Below are 17,535 nucleotides of genomic sequence, written 5' to 3'. Positions count from 1 at the left end.
CATTAGCATGATTGAGGCTTTGGCAAAGCGAAGGGCTCTCAGCTTCCATGTACAGGAAATGTTAAGAGAGGCCGTGGCAGGCGTTCAAGGAAGGGTGGCGTGTTTTGAAGTCTAGACAGCGCTGAGCCCCAGCAATGCTGAAAATTGCCTATTCCTGGCCGAGCATATTGTTGGAAACTCCCAGGTCGCAGAGGTGAGGAATGAAATGGGGAAATAGCAAAGTCCTTTGTTCAGACACACGCGGGCTGTGTAATTCTCTCTTTCCAAATCCGACCTTCCAAGCCTTGTCTGGGAGACCAGAAGCTGCCAGTGTTTTACATGCTCCATTGTACAAATGATCTATGACCTCTCCGGGCACCCACTGTGGTCATCTTACTGTGTCTGCCTCTTTGTCGGCTTCCTTAGTGGCCAGGGAGGGAAATGAGCAAAAGCTACCCATGCTGCACAGCATCCCAGGTACAAAACCTGCTCCCGCAAACCTCCCCGTCCCATCAGTGGGCTCTCTCTCTGCCCTGGAGCTGCTCCCCAGGACTCTGGGCAAACTCCTATTGGCATTTGGGAGCTTTGGATCAGGCGTTGTATTTGGGAGACACCTGCAGCTGAGCCATAGGGCTGGGCTTGCGCCCAACCCGAATCCTGTTACAAACTATGTTCCGCACATGCCGACGCCGCGCTGGGGCTGCAGGCTGCATAGAGGAGAGTTCCTACTCCCGCCAAAGGGTTTAAAGCGAAGATGTGAAGCTGCAGGCCAGGAAGAACTGGAGGAAACAATCCCCATCCCCTGGAAGGGAGAGAACAAACCTGGAACCATCTGCAGAGGTGCTGGAACAATATTTACAGTAGGGATGCTAAGAGCCATTGAACCAAACTGTAAACCCTGTGTAGCCAGGCTGGGCAAGATGCGGCCCGGGGGCTGGATACAGCCCTTATAACACTTGGATCCGGCTCACAGACTGCATCCGGTCGCTTTCTATTTATATCCCGCTCCCCGTACCGCCAAATTTCCAAGCGGTGACTCAGGCAGCAGGATCCTGTTTAAATGGCTCCCAGTTGCGGCGCTACCCCAGCAGGGGCCTTTAAATAGCTGCAGCAACCCCGGGCGGTTGCCAGGCCACATGGTGGCTGCAGGGCTGGGAGCTGCGAGCCCCTTGACGTGTTTTTAATTCAAAGCTTCCAGCCCCAGACAGCTCTGGGAGGAGGCTAGTCCTCAAGCCCCGCCCCTTTTGCCCCAGACCTCGCCCCTTTCACCCCAGGCCCCGCCCCTTCTGGGCTGGAGCCAGCCTGTGACCACCTATCAAAATTCATTAAGTGGCCCCCCTGCAAAAATGATTGCCCACCCCATCTGTATGGAATGGAAACCACTTCAGTCGCTGGGGTGCTGCATATCCCCCACACCTCTAGTTCCAACACTATGTCCAGCGGGGACGATGGGGGGAGCCACACCAGAGAACTGGACCCTGAGGTCTCCTGAGGCATGGTGGCGTATCTAGGGGTGGAGAGGCAGTGAGGGCAGGGGAGACGAGAAGGAACCCCTGTCCCAGTCCTCTTCTAGGGACCCCACCTCTGTGGAAGGGGCAGGTGAATGTCTATCCCACAGGGATGGAGTCGGTGTTTGCTGGTCTCTCTCTCCATGTTTGCACTTTAGTGACTGTTCGATACCTCGCTTGGTCTCTGCCCATCTGGGGCCTCTTGAAGGGGGTTTGGCAGAGGCTGCAGATGTGTGTCTTTGTATCATCATCTTTAATCAATCTAATTCATGCCTTGCACTTCTCTGGCATGTTTCAGCCCACAGGATGTCATAAGCTCAAAGAGGCAAAACAGCAGGTGCTTGGGGAAAATAAACGCCCTTCCCTGTGTCATAATAAGCCAGTGATTGTTAAAAGTGAAGGAACGTTAACCATTTCATGCACTTTTCCTGCATAAGCTTTCGTGGCCAAAGACCCACTTCATCAGATGCATGAAATGGGTCTTGCCCCACGAAAGCTCATGCTCCAATCAATCTGTTAGTCTATCAGGTGCCACAGGACTCCTCGTCGCTTTTGCAGATTCAGATGAACATGGCTACTCCTCTGATAATTTTCCTGCATATTATCTTTGGCTTGATTCTTCTCCGGCAGCCCTTTCAAGCCCCGCATGAACTTTAAGTAGTTCAGGTTTATAGCCAAATTCCAATTCACTAGACCAAGGTGGAGAACTTAAGGATGCGCCCCCCCCCCCCCCCCCAGCTTGCCTGGATCTGGCTCCCGAAGCTCAGGGCTCCTACCCCAGCATTGGGGAGCCTGAACTGGTGCTCCAGCCCTCCCCTCCCCACCACACACACATGCACTGCCTGCCCATGGGGCTGGAACACACAAACTCTACTTGCCTGGGCCCCCCCAGGCTCTGGTGTGCGAGCGGAATCTGGGGGGGGTGTTGTTCTGCTTCTCAATTGGGGGCCATGTCAGTGAGGGGTGCTGGGTTTTTTTTGCTTTTGCTTCTCCCTTGTGTGGAGCCCCCGACTGATTTTTCTGTGGGTCAGCGTCCCCCCCAACCCTAAAAAGGTTCCCCACCCCTGCTGTAGGCCTGTAGTGGGCTGAGCGAGGGTCCTGGCTTTGTGAACCTTTAAGCACAGGGGTGGTGTCAGGGTTTGTGGGCTGAGGTGTTGGCAGGAGCGGCCCAAAGCCGGTTGCGGCAGCTGGTACCCTAGGCAGAAGGCGCAATCGGCGCCCCCGCCTGCACGGCCGTCAATGGCCATGACGTCATCATTGGGCACCCCGGGCCGGCGGCACCCTAGGCGACCGCCGAGTCTGCCTATGCTCATGGGCCGCCCCTGGGTGTTGGCCTTTTAGACCCTTCTCCTCAGCCCGGGCAACACATACTGACCCCTGCAGCATTGATTTGTGTTTCTAACCAGCTCTTACAAGCAGGCCGGAGGCGGCTTCCATTTCATGACAACTTTTGAGGTTTCAAAATGTGTTTTTGTGCACGTTTGTGAAACACGGTTGTGGATAGGAAAGGCCAGGGTTGTTCCCCCTCCCCCACCACCTTAAATTGCTCTTTCCCTGTCTTTAGTCAGAAGGAACCAGAGAGCCCTGGACCTCTGAAACTGAAATCAATGCATGTCTATGGAACAATCTGGCTTTGACATTTGTCCCAGCTGTAGTTGGCATGCTCTACTCGTCTGTAAACAGATGGGGGAGGGAGGATGTTTTTAGTGCCTCTGCCCCAAGGGGAACAAAAGTTCAAACTGGAATTTTCATAATTTGTGGACGTCTGTCTTTTGGACTGGACCATTCCGCTCCCCTTCACAAGCTGAGGGACAAATCGCATGGGGATCACTCCACATGTCACCGAAGTGCAGCCGCCTCTGGGTTGAAAGGCAGCGTCCGGTTCCCCGCAAACAGCACGTTTCACGGTGTGGGGCAGGAAGCAGCGGGCGTCCCCATTGGAACGGCTATCGAAATAGAAAGAAAGCAATGATCAGGCAACGGGGGCTCACACCCTTCCTCTGCCACAGACTGAATGGAATTGTTCCTGCCTCCTGCCAGCGCCAGGACCCCGGACCGTGCCGGAGCAGACCACAGATGCTCACTGAATCAGGAACATTGCGGCTGCCCGTGCATTACTTCGGCTCCCGTTTGAACACTGGCTCTGCCCCTCCCACCTCAGCCTCTGACCATGTAAAGGGGCTGGGTGCGGCGCTCCAGCGAGGTCCCGTCACGCAGAAGCAAACCTTCCCGTTTGTAAATGCCCACCCAAGCTTACAAACCATACAACTGTACAGATACATGACGGGTGCTGGGATGGGACGGGGCAGCTGTTGACAATGGCGCTAAGCTGGCCAGGCATCCAGTTTTCGACCAGAACGCCTGGTCAAAATGGGACCCAGGTGGTGCCAACTGGGCTGCCAAAAATTCCGCCTGCGAGCTCCCTTCCTGCCCTGGCCCTGCACAGCTCCTGGGAAGCAGCCAGCAAGTCCCTGGGGTTCCTCAGTGTACTGGGCTCCAGCGTGGCTCCGCGCACTGCCCCTGCCTCTAGCACCAGCTCCTCGGGTCCCACTGGCCAGGAACCGCAACCAATCAGAGTTGGAAGGGGCGGTGCCTCTGGACATAGGCCAATGTGTGGAGACGCCCTGGAGCTGTCGGGATTTGTTGGCTGCATCCCGGGAGCCACCTTACAAACGTGCCACCCAGACTGTACTCCCCTTTCCACACCCAATGCCCTGCAGTCCCAAACCTCTTCCCGCACCTTGAACCTCTTGACCTCAGCGTGGAGCCTCTGCTGCACCCCCAAACTCTTGGCCTCAGCCAGGAGTCTTTCCTGCACTCTAAATTCTTTATCTCCTGCCCCATTCCAGAACCTGCACCCCCCGCTGGAGCTCTCATGCCCCCAATGTACTCCAATCCAGAGCCCCCTCCTGCACCACAAACCCCTCATTCCCAGCCCTACCCCAGAGTCTGCACACCCCCACGCCCACTCCCTACTACCTCCCAACCTCCTGCTCCTGCCCAGTGAAAATGAGGGAGCTGGAGTGAGGGGAAAGGGCCTTAGGGGATAAGATAATAAGGAGATATACCATCTCATAGAGCTGTAAGGGACCTTGAGAGGTGCTAGAGGCAGGGGTAGTATAAAGTACCCTTTTTTCAAAAAAAGAAAAAATTATAAGTACCCCCAGTACCTACAGTTTTTAGGCACACACTTTTTTTTTCTACCCTTGCAAGATGTTTGTTTAAACAACTTAATCGTAGCTGGGCGGGTGATGAAATTTTTGGGTGTAAAAAATACAAAAATAATAAAGCGCTGTAAAACTTTAAACAAAAATTCAGTTTTCTTCAAATTTCAGTTGTGTTGACGTACCCTCCCAGACTTTTCTCAGGTACCCCTGAGGGTACTCGTACCACTGGTTGAGAAACACTGTTCTACCATACAGTGCCACCTTCTGACCATATTCCCTCTCTACAGAGTGCCAATTACCAAGAGCAGATGATACCCATCCATCCATATCCCCTCGCCAGGTTTCTTCCGAGGACGCAGAGCAAAGCCATCTGGCTACTCCCCAACCGTTCACCAGCACCTCAAATCAAAGAAAACAGGAGGTGAGTCTGTAAGATCTTTTGTCTGTCTCTGACCTTGACAGTCCCCTGCCATGCCACAGTAGGGTAAAACCCTGCAGCTTAAGATAAGAGAATCTGCCACGAGCGCCAATTAATGAAAAGACGCACAAAATGATGAAGCACGGGAGAATGCTCCCAATAGGGATGCCCAAAAAAAGTCATGCACGGGGAACAGTTTGCAGGTTATGCAAAGCAATCTAATCTATTGCAAATGCAAGAGCAAACGGGTTGTTAAATGGCGCATTTTTTAAAAATAAGAATTAATAACTGATGATTTCTTCAAGTAATTGCTAATGGATTTTATTCCTGTGCAAGGCACAGCACTGAACTACATATAATAAGCAAAGGTAGTTAATGGTAATATCCAAAGGTCTGATAACAAATACTCCACTCTTATGCATTCTTCAGTATCTCAGATGGTAAATGCCATTGTAAAATGTGACTTTTCAGGGTGTTTATGTGGTACAGAGAATTGGTGATCCACAGATTTTTAACATCAGAAGAGACCAGTTGATCATTTAGTCTGATGTCCTGTATCTCCCAGGTCAATAACCAACATTTGACTAGAGCGTATTTTGCAGAAAATTGGCCAAGCTTTATATGAATCACAGCACACTAGAATTGGAAAGGACCTCGAGAGATGATTAAGTCTAGACCTCTGCCCTCATGGCAGGACCAAGCACCATCTAGACCATCTCTGATAGATGTCTATCTAACCTGCTCTTAAATATCTCCTGTGATGGAGATTCTACAACCTCAATGAAGGCTTGAAGCCAGAGCTGGCAACAGACTTCACTGGGCCCTGAGCAATGAGTGTCAGGGAGGGCTTGCTTGGCTGCAAAGGACAAAACAGAGCCATTGGGAGCCGCAAGGCTCCGTAGCCGTAGCGCCGGTAAATAAACAAACCGGGGCATCCAGTTAATGTGTTTCTCAAAGTGATTCCGGGGAGCACTTTCAGAAACACTGGCCTAGACTTCCCTGCCCTTCTCCAGTGTCTACAAAAACCCCACTCCCATAGAAAGTACCTGGAAACCCAGAGTTCAGCCTGTAGGGAATTTCAGCAAGGTTGGCCCAGTGTCAGCCTCCTTACATTCAAGCTCTAAAAGTAACTAAAAAAAATGAATTTAATGAAATCACTTCATAAAATCTTAAGAAGAAACAAATAATAATCTAATGCCAACAAGAGAACACAGCTATTCTATAACCCACGGATATTGTCCACAGTTACACTAAACATAAGTAAAAAGAAAAGTAAAATTTGAACACTTCAGTCCACACAAACACAATAAGAGACTGAAAGATCCCAAAAGCTTCAATTTAGTTCACCAACGTCTCCGTTTGTGTCTCAGATCATCAAATCAGCACCAGATGCTGAGTCTGAACCATCTCTCCACTTGCTTGTAGGAAATCCTCAGGTGGAGTCCAGGCAGACTCTTTCTCTGCTGTGGATCACTGCTAGGCAGCCAGCTCACTGATTAACCAGTCAGTTAACTCACAAGTGAACTGATTTAAAGAAAACCCTGTTACAAGAAAATACAAAAACTGAGAACAAAACAGAAATGACTCTTTCCTCATTGCTACATTTCAAGAGCTGAAGAATTCCGCTGACTGAGAAAGTGAACTAGAACAGTTTGGCTAAAATCAAAACAGCATTTGAAGGAAACAATTAATGCAAAGAAGTTATTTTCTCCTCCTAGTTTCCCCTTGCTATAATTAACATTGCCCATGTGCCCTGGTAGAGGGTTAGCATCATCACTACCTATTGCAAAGTGCTGCAGAGTGAGGAACAGCAGTCTGCTCTCTGCTCCTGGCTCAGCTTCTCCCAGTTCATACAGGGCACAAGGCCCTTAGTAAAGTATCTGGCCGGCCGCCCGGCCGGCCTGCTCATGGAGTCTAACCCCAAACTACCACACCCAATTCCAGGAGCTTCTGGGTGTGGAGTGCTAAATCTAACCAGCAACAGTAACACAACTCACTCCTAGCTTCCCGACAGGGGTCTCTTAAAGAGATAGATCCCTATTAGGTGCAATGGCTTATACCAGTGGTCCCCAACACAGTGCCCGCAGGCGCCATGGCATCCGCAGGGGCATTTGTGTGCGCCCGCCAAGTGCTCGGGGCTGGTCCCAGCCTGGGCGTGTGGCACATGCGCAGTGCCAGCCCCGGGTGCATGGGGAGCGCCGTCCCCAGGCACGCGGCGAATTGGCTGCCTTGGCCCAGGCACATGGCAAATTGGTCACCCCGCCCCCAGGCGCGCAGCTATGGGGGGTGCCGGCCCCAGGCTTGTGGCGAATGGGCGGCCCCACCTGTGGCCATGTGGCGCATGGGGTTGCTGGCCCCAGGCACGTGGCGAATGGGAGTGTGGCGTATGTATGGCCCCGCCCCCGGGCGCGCGGTGGCGCCCAGCGGACGAACGGCCCTGTCCCCTGGCGCCTGGCAGCTCCAAATGATTGGGGACCACTGGTTTATACAATCAGTCTAGAATAGTAACCATCACAAAAACTCACACCACCAGGAAGAAAGCAAGAACTGTGTAACTTCTCTAAAAAAAACAGCGACAACTGCTGCGTGACTTTTCCTTCTTCAATACTTCCCCTCAACCTTGGAGCACCCTTCCAAAACCAGTTCACTTTGCCACATCCCTCACAGTGTTCGCGTCCCTCCTCAGACTCCACTTCTGCAGGGAATAGGGTTGCCAGATACCTTAACACAAAAAATCCCAAACATGGCAGGGAAAAAAATTGGTTGAGGAAAAAAAAAGGGAGGGGAACCAAACTTGTTGAGCAAAAAATAAAAATAAAAAAGGTCACTGCGCCTTTAAATTTCCATGCTCCCCACTCCCCTACACCATCTAGACCAGTGCTCATTTTACATGTCCGGTATTTTTGGGGCGGGGGGGGGGGGTTACCAGACAGAAGATGTGATTACCGGACTGTCCGGGTGAAAACCGGATTCCTGGCAACCCTAGAAGGGACGGATGCAAATTTGAGCCAGGAAAACAACCATAAACAGAACCAAAAGCTTTGAGATGTTCTGTGCCTTAGTGAGCTACTCAGATGGTGTGTAAGATACAGGAGATCAGAATACACGATCACCATGGATATTTCTAACCTTACAGTTTATTACTCCTTAGCCAGTGAGCTGAAATTGGCACTCCTATGGGTCAGGAATTGACTGATGAGTGACAAAGATGCCCTCTGGCCTTTAGGAAGCAGACAGCTCCGTGGTGGATTTGGTGGTTGATTTAGTTGTTTCTAACAGGAACCAACGCTTCCTCATTCTGAAGAGGGAGAATGTCTTGAAATGAGTGGGATGACATCACTTCCATTGTAAACCAGTTATTTTCTCTTCCATTTTCAGTGCCAGAGCCTTTTCAGACACCATCTAGAAGACGACCTGGTGAAAAGGATCACGGGAAGGAAAGCCCGTCGGCGTGTCTTTGGGGCTATCAACGCTAACAAATTCAACCGGTTTGGGACACTCTGCTCACCTTTTCATGCACTAGCAACCGCAGTAAGTGTCCTTCCTGCTGGGTAGTTTTATGTTAAATACAAATGAGGCTTTTAGTTGCCAAGGTCCAACCTGCCATTAGCCATTCCCACAACATTTTCGGAATCAAGCCAGACTCCTGGTGAACAAGCTGTTTTTTTCATTATATTTTCCTTGTGGCTTTTCCTGTAACGCCGGAATGGGGACTCTAAGGCCTAGAGGCCAAATGAGGCCTCTGTCTTGCCTGGATCCAGTCCATGAATCTCGGGGTTCTCCCCCCCACCCCTTGTTGTTTGTGTCACGCTACCTACCTTTTTAATAACAGCACAGAAGATTCAAATGGAAAGAATTTTTAAAACCTATTTTCTTGTATGTATTCACTAGCAAATTTACCTGGCATGTTCGGGACATTAAGGAGAAGCTCAATGCAGGGGACAGTAGGTGTGGGGGTGCAGGAGTCAGAGTGGTGGCTTGGGCCCTGCAACTGGTCTGGTGGGGCGGGGGGTTGAGGGTCCACTGACAAGCCCCAGCCTCCAGCTGGCCCCCTCCATGCAGCTGTTCACAGGAGAGGGGGGCCGAGGCTTTGGGAACCAGCCCTGGCCTGCAGCTGCCGCCTCCGGCCCTGTAGCTGTTCTGGGGATGGCAAGGCTCTGGGAGCCTGCACCCCCCCCACACACAGCCCTGTAGCTGGTCCAGGGGAGTGAGGGTCCACAGGCCAGCGCTGGCCTCCAACTGCCCCCCCTCTCTGCACCTGATTGGGGGGAGGAGCAGGCTCCGGCAGCTGGCCCTAGCCTCCAGCATTCCCTTGCAACCGGCAGGCTCTCTGCAGGGGGTCGAGGCTCTGGGGCTATCCTCAGCCTCCAGCAGCCTTTCCACAGCCTGCGGCCCTTCAGCCTGTCTGGGGCCAAGCCATGGTTCCTGGCCCTGGCCTCTCCTCTTGCTGGTGCAGCTGCCCCCATTGGTCATCCTGCAGCAGAGGTGGGCAATAATTTGTATGAAATAATCATGATAGTACTCTGCAAATATGAACAGTATGTACATGCTAAGTGTGGTGTAAATGTCAAGTAATTAATCTGCAAAATAACTCTGTGAGGTAAATAGTGTAGTTCCCAATTTTATGGGCAGGAAAGTTGAAGCACAAAGGTTATCATAGAATCATAGAATATTAGGACTGGAAGAGACCTCTAGAGGTCATCAAGTCCAGTCCCCTGCCCTCATGGCAGGACCAAATACTGTCTCGACCATCCCTGCTAGACATTTATCTAACCTACTCTTAAATATCTCCAGAGATGGGGATTCCACAACCTCCCTGGGCAATTTATTCCAGTTATGACTCTGCGTTTCTCAAACTGTGGGTCCCAACCTCCCGGGGGGGTCGCGAGCAACTTAGAGGGGGGTTGCGGTATCACAAAGTTTGAGAACCCCTGGGTTATGTGATTTCCTCAAGGTCGCATCGTCAGTTACAACAGAGCAAATATTAGAAAACTTTGTTTCCCGCCAGGAGCCATCCACAAATTCATGGCTGTGTATTACAACAGAAACCCTTGTCATTCCAGATATGAAATATGCATTTTTAAAACACGTGTATCGTAGAGTTGTCAGTACGTGTGCAAATCAGACGTAACACCCGGCACTGAGACATGAAATACCCCTTAGCCAGAATATCTAGACTAATTCATTTCTACATAATGAAAGGTCACACATTGTCCTGACAGCATCAACATGGGAGGAAGTGGAGCTGCTAGGTTCTCTGGATCCTGGATTCGATTCACTATCCATGGCCAGGGAGAACTCTACTTCTCACCCCAAATGCCCCTGTGTTTGGTCTATAGAGGTTTAGGGTTTCCAGAAGTGGAGATGGTTGAAGAGAGAAGCCAGCTCACCCAGGGGCGGCTCAAGGCAGGCTGCGGCAGCTGGCGCCCCAGGCGGAACGCGCGATCGGCGCCCCCGCCTGCATGGCCAGCAATGGAGTGACGTCATCATCGGGCGCCCAGGTGCCCTGTTGAAGGTGTCGCCCTAGGCGACAGTTGAGTCGGTCTGTAATCACGGGCCATCCCTGAGCTCACCTATTCCCACCCCCCATAAATGCACTAGAGGCAGGGGGCCTACACACTTGCTGCGCCCCTGGGCCAGCGGGGGTGGGGGCAGCTCCATGCGCCCAGAAAGGGCAGGGGCAGGGATGGGGACTAGCCTCCCACAGGCAGCCCTCCCACCACTTGGATCTGCAGTGGTAATTTAAAGGGCTTGGGGCTTCGATTGCCGACATTGCTGCCATGTCAGCAGCGGCAGCCAGAAGCCCTGGGCCCTTTTGAATCGCCAGGTCTCAGGGCAGTTGCCCCTCCCGCCACTCCCCACATCTGTGGGCCTGACTAGAGAAATGTGGTTGCATCAACTTGTGTTGTTTCTCTTCTGTGGAGTCACCAGAAAGGGAGGCAGGGGTGTGTGCGTGTTTCATTGAATGACTTTTAAAAAAACACCCATTACAATGTCTCTCGGTGCTTGTACATAGATTACTGGAACCATGGAAATAATTTCACTGATCTCAAACTAAATCCAGAGAGATTCGACCCTGAAATTGGCTGTAACCACCCCATCATCAGAGCCTCAGACAAAACCCTGACACATACAGGCCGTGCTAAAATGGCAAGTGCTATAGAAACGCATGTGACAGAATGTATTTCTCAAGGTTGGCCTTTGCGTTCATTATGCATTTTTATTTCTGTCTTAGGAGATGCAGAAATTAACTTTACCTCAGGACTTACCCATGACCCCTCGGATGTTGAGCCAGGGTATAATCTGTACCACCGAGTCGGACTTACGGTCTTTACCACTAACCTTCCCAGAACTGGATGGTGAAAAGACCGAAGAGGCCAGTCTGAGTGAGAGAAAGAAGTCATCAGTCCACATGAAAACTCCTTTGCTTCCTCCATTGGTTAAACCTACTAGAGCTAGCCTCTCCCACAGTAAAAAGGCTAAAAGTTTCCAATTTCCTTCCCAGTTCCCACAGTAGCTGTCTCTGTTAGCCTGTACTAGATGTTAAGAGCTGGCACCTTCTGAAAGAGAATACCTGGATTCCATTTCTAGAACAATATGCTTTGTCTTTTTAGTATTAGACCCTGAAACATTATTTTAAGCATTCCCTTTGATGCCTAAATTCCTCTTTGATACACACATAAAGTACCTGAAAGAATATTTTTGTACTTTGGTCTGAAAATGGTGTAATTTCTACATTTAATAATGAACATAAAACAACTAACATGGGATTTTGTGAGGGGCAAAAGAGAAACCATCTCTCAACCTTTGACAGCTCACATTTGTATCCCTCCCAATTCTGAAAAATTCAGACTGCTGAGATAAAACCAAACCACTATCATTGTTTGCATTTCAAGTACCCTTTGAGACGTGTTTTAGTTCTTGAAAGGAGGTCTTGAATGTAATGGGGAAAATCAAAGCCAGGCAAAGACAGATTCAGCATCACTTTATTTTCAAGGGATATTTGTATTAGAGGTAATTATCTGGTAGTTACATGTCTCTTAGAAGTTACTTGGTTAATTATGTCTTTCCAATTAAGGCTAAATATTGTCATATGAGTCAAAAACTGCCTGTAGTTTATAAAATGTTGATCCTTAGTTATCGAGTAAAATCATAGTGTCTTCAACTATAATTATCTTATCATCTCTGTCACAAATAACTGTAATTGAGCAAGAGCTGCAATCATTGAAGATAGTTATTTTCTCCTATTAAAAAAAGGTGGGGGAAGCTGGACAGCAGTTGAAAGCTGTTTGCAGACACTCAGTAAATCAGAGGTGTGACCTTAGACACAGCAGTCTAGCAGCACAGTGTGTCTCCATAAGCTTTCTAGAGGCTGAGAGCAAATCTGGCTAATATAAACAAAGCAACATGACTCAAAGTGCTATTAAAAAGAAGAACGTGTCTCTGGATGTTTTGTCCATGGCTTGGTTGAAAGGTGTTCATGATTGCATTCATAGTGAAGGATTCTGAGCCATTAAAGCATCACAACCTAGAGTCAAGTAAAAATCAGAATTTCCATCCTCTAAGAAACGTTGGCATTTCGAGATTTGTTTTCAGCATGAATTGAGACCAAAAAAAAAACCCTCAAAAATATTGAAATTTGTCATGGACTAATCAGTTGTGAAAAGCCCCAGTTTGAAAATGTTGAAAGGGGAAATCATAATGGGAGATATAAGCCCTTAGTTGACTACCGGCATGAATCCCCTGATCTACAACTTCCATGGAGCATTGCAGCCCCATAGATGGGGGGGCAGGTTGATGTGGGAATATTATTTCAATGTCCGTGGTGGAACATTGAAAACATTGGGCAAACTTAAAATGTTTCCACAGAAAATGTTGACTTTGTGGAAACTAAATTTTCCATTGTGAACAAAAATTCATTTAACTAGAAAAAGCCTGTCTACCTCTAATGCTGGGTACGGCCTAACAGCTACCCAGCATGCAATTTGCCATTTTTCTTTCAAACTACAACCAGGTGCCCTGGTCTTTTCATTACCAAGTGGGATGGCAAATGCAAATCAAAATGTATTCTCCATCAAAGCACATTGGTTCTGTAGCTCAAAGGAATATAAGTGTTATATTACCTACAACTCAAATACTCTTCTCAAAAATGTGGTGCCAAGGTATCACCATGACAGGCATCTTAGAAATACCGGAAATGGAGGGATTAGATAGAAATACATATGAGAGCTATCGGAGTTAGTTCTTTGCAGATATGTTTGTATTTGAACAGATCTTGGCATTACAATTCAAGGCAGTGGTGTTTAAGTATGTATAAGGCTGGAGGCAGAACTGGAAAAATTATTTCAGTGAATCAGACTTCTTTAAAATGGTCTAAACACTCCCCCAAAGTCTCTGAAGTTGATGATGTTATGTAGAAAAAAGAAGAATTCAATCCTGCAGAGAGGAGAAATATGAAGACCAAGAGCCTATAAATGAGCCTATAAGAACTTGTTGCAGATGGCAAAGTTCATTTACCCAGCAAGTAATTTTGAGTTTCATAAAACAAGAAGGCTCTATGGACCAGTCTCTGAAGTCCATAGAAGATGGCAATTTCACTGTGGAGCCCTAAAAATATCTCCAAGTCAAGTGGAACTGGGAAGTTCATGAGGGTAGTGAGGTTAGTGATTTCAGCAAAAGCACAGAAATGAAACCAAAAGCCCCGCAATTAGCAATTCTGAAGTATTTTTGTCAGGCAAAAACCTTGAGGCTTGGGGGAAGCTTTGGGTCATATGATCCTCATGTGCAAAGGAGGTTGCTAGGTGAATCTCAGTTTGTAAGTAACCCCAAACAACCTCTCTCATAGCAATGGAGAGCCACCTATGCATTTTACTGCACTGTGCTACACCTTATGAATTGAGCAGGGGGCTAAGCAGACAAAGAGCTGTCCGCTCCAGCCATTGTGCGGGGAATAAAAATAAATGTCCACCAAGAAACTGAAGATACTTTTTTCCTCACACAGACTCCCACACTATAGCCACGCATGGCCAAATCCTGAAAGGTAGATAACCATACAGTCCCACAGAGAAGAGCAAGGGAGTAGATGAGCGGGAGGGGGGTAATTTTTGATGCGGGAGGAGGCCGCTCCAAGATTTTGGTAAGTGGTCAAGGTGCACTATTCTATGGAGGGGGTGCGGCGTCTGGGAGTGAGGTTAGATGCAGAAGGGAGCCGGGGACTGGAGTAGGGAAATGGGGAGCAAGAGAGGATGTGGGGCCTGAGGAGGCACGTGGGTGAAGGAGGGGGTTGTGACTGGGGCGGGGGATTGAGGTGAAGGGTCGGGGAGGGGGTGTGGATGCAGGAAAGGACGCTGACCTGGGGGAGGAGTGTAGGGGGAGTGCAATGTCTGGGAAGGAGTTGTGACCTTGGGGAGCGGGGTTGCAGAGGGTTTGGGTGGTGACATAGGGCAGCAGGGAGTGGTGACCTGGGGCAGGGAATTGGGGTGGGGGTGGGGTACCAGAGGCAGGCTGTCGCTGGGAAGCACTTACCGAGGCAGCTCCCACCCAGTAGCCCAGTGGGCACCTCAGGCCAGCTCCCTGCTTGCTGCAGCCACAGGCCGCTCAGAGCATCTCGCTCCTGGGGCCATGCTCTGTGCCTTGTGCCCCTTGCTGGGGGAGAGACTTCACGCACTGCCCCCGCCCCCCCCCCCCAGCACAGTCCTTGGTTCCAGCCAATGGGAGCTGCAAAGATTGTGCTGGGGATGGGGGGCAGTACACAAAGCCTGTCCTTCCCTTCCCCCGCAAGGCACGTGGCTAGGGTCATCAGGTGGCAAAAAAAAAAATACCGCACACACTTGATCTCAGATGGGGGGGACACTGGCTGGGAGGGGAGCGGGGCTGGCTGGGAGGATGTGGGGGGGAAGTGGGGCTGGTGGGAGGGGATCAGGTGCAGTGAGGCTGGCCGGGAAGAGGTTGGGGGGAAGCGGGGCTGGCGGGGGGAGGAAGCGGGGGGAGAAAATCAGCCAGCAGGGAGTGGGACTGACCCAGGTGCACGCAGATCCCGGGGCGCTGCCCATCCCGCGCATGGTCCCAGAGAAGCACAAGCAAGTCCAGCCCCAGGGATTCCCTCCCATCCCGGCCCCATGTAGTTGCGTATTGCCTGGCTGGTAGACTCACGCAGCGGGAGTGTGTCTACCAGCCAGGCAGTTCGCAACTACGTACTGATACTCCTAATAATAATAAAACTTACCTAATTCGAAAATACCAGACATTTTATTTACTTAAGTTTTTTCCTGGCTAGAACCCTCAAATACCGGACTATCCAGTTCAAAACTGGACACCTGGCAACCCTCCACATGGCTCCAGCAACCAGCTGCTTTGAGTGACCTGGGGCTGCAGCAGGCAGGGAGCGGGCAGCGAGCCAAATCCAGCAGCTTGGCGGGCAGGATGCAGCCTGCAGGCCATATTTGGCCCTCCCCTAGCATAGATGCATGAGGCCTTCAGAGAAATGAAAAGGGAGCCAGTTGGTGAAGGTGCTCAGGAATTACCTATTGAGATAAACCTTAAAAGAAAATGATCGGCATTCATTTTCCACCAGCCACTTTTTCCCCCGGTGTTCAGAGGGCACCTTGAATATGACTTATGGATTCTGTAAGCCAAACAAGGACTGTTGAATCAGCAAGCAAAGAGGAAAAGTATGGTGTGTTGCTAGAAACAGGCAATTTGCAGACTTTGCAGAAACAGCTGGGGCTTATCTAGATGACAATTAAACGTGTTCCCTGACCAGTTTTCATACAAATATTAGACAGTTTTATGAATAAGATCAGTCTTTACTATGACCCTTGCTGGGGCTCCAATTGCAAAAGTTTTCAAGCCTCATGCTTCAGGGGTCGTGCAGGAGACCACTGTGGTCAGGAAGAAATGTTTGCTGCATGGCAGCATTGCACAGCCTGGGTGAACGAGTCCATTTCGGAGCCACCTGTATGTGTGACATGGAAGTAGAAATGTGAACATGAGTGTTATTGGGGGGAAGGCAGTGCTAGATTTATGCACAAGTTATGTAAGCTACAATTCAGAATCTCAAGTTAAGAGGGGCCTCTATCTACAAAAAATTACTAGTTTTAAGTTGCATCCTCGCCTATGTACCAGTTTATATGCAAATATAAAACTTTATCATTGCTATTTTCATTGTCCTTTCTGTTAATGTACATTTTTTGGTAATGCGATGGGGGTCTATTAAACTTGACATATCTTAGGGCATCAGTATGTCTTAATCCAGCCCTGGGTGAAGGGATGACGTGAAAGATCACCAGCAAAATCTCACCTAGCATGGGGACAGTGGGTGTTCAGCATTTGCATAGTGTAATATGCAATTATATGAGCCCCAGGTGACTTGTGTGTGCTTGTATTCTTAAATGGAAACTTTCTTTGCTCATTGACTTACGCTCCGAGAGCCTGAGATTCAGATTCATGGGTTAAGGCATGCGCCTCTTTTAAAAGTAACTCAAATTACTGTAATTTTCTACCTATTTCCTATGATGATGTACCTAGCTACACTGAAATTCCCCCAGGGGACTTTAATGAATAGCTTAGCCTGGGATATAATTTACTAAGATGTCAATGACACTCCCTGCATATCAACAAGATCTATTTCTGCTGCAGCTACCTGTGTTTATTGTGGTATTACCTCTCTCCTTACATTACACTAGAAAAGCCTTTTAGGGCTGTATCTCAGTAAAGCAAAGTATTTTACCTGAATGTCTATTTTTGCAATGCTCAGACACACAGATTGCAACTGCCTTAAGGGGATGGCTGCCGGCAGGGTAGAAAAGGGTAGAAAATGCTTTAAAATTCTTGGAAATCGCTGATAGGGACATAAGTGAAATGCCAGCAGTACAGCTCTGTGTCTACAAGCTCTGAACAGACTCCATGCTTAGCCAGAGTGGTGCTGTCTGTGCATCATCAGGAACCTCAAAAGGAAACGTTGCTGTCCTACATGGACTCGGCTGTGTTGGAAATACAGTAAAACTCTGATAGTCCTGCATCCAACTGTTCGGCACTCCCGATACTCCGGCATCAAAATGCCAAGCGCTCCTGACCAACTGATTAAAAAGCCAGCTGCTCAGTGCTGGCTGTAACCAAAGGGAGCATAAGGTTGGGGTAGGGGAGGAGGAAGAGGATCAGGTTACAGCATGGAGGAGATGCGAAGAGGAAAGGGGAGGAGAGAGGGAGGGAGATTGTGTCTTGGCCAGCTGTTAAGCCCCGCAGCTGTACGGGACCTCCTGATTCTCCGGCAAATCTGATAATCCGGCACCACCTAGCTCCAAAAGGTGCTGGATTATTGGAAGTCTACAGTACAATAGAATTCGCCTCCTGAGTGCTATTGCATTTATCCATCCGGTTCCCACTGAAATGTGTGAGATGGAATCAAAACCTCCAAAAGAGTTCAGAGATTTGGGTGAAAGCTCATGTCACTTATGCCTGGCAC

At 49.4% G+C, this 17,535-nt stretch overlaps 1 protein-coding gene across 3 annotated transcripts in view; it reads left to right on the top strand.

Annotated features, from left to right (window-relative positions):
* The window catches only part of LOC102463174 (cilia- and flagella-associated protein 337-like), an 81,362-nt gene extending 69,125 nt beyond the window's left edge, over positions 1-12,237 (top strand). For all 3 annotated transcript variants that reach the window (XM_075903989.1, XM_075903990.1, XM_075903991.1), the window contains 3 exons: positions 4,942-5,075; positions 8,451-8,603; positions 11,308-12,237. In XM_075903989.1, the coding sequence (XP_075760104.1) occupies positions 4,942-5,075; positions 8,451-8,603; positions 11,308-11,589 (569 nt within the window). In that variant the 3' untranslated portion in view covers positions 11,590-12,237. The remainder of the gene's footprint in view (positions 1-4,941; positions 5,076-8,450; positions 8,604-11,307) is intronic.
* Positions 12,238-17,535: the final 5,298 nt, after the last annotated feature.

The sequence above is a fragment of the Pelodiscus sinensis genome, chromosome 20, assembly GCF_049634645.1.
Source record: "Pelodiscus sinensis isolate JC-2024 chromosome 20, ASM4963464v1, whole genome shotgun sequence".
Taxonomy (NCBI): domain Eukaryota; kingdom Metazoa; phylum Chordata; order Testudines; family Trionychidae; genus Pelodiscus; species Pelodiscus sinensis.
Note: the sequence above shows the minus strand (reverse complement) of the source record. Positions and strands in the feature narration are given on the sequence as shown.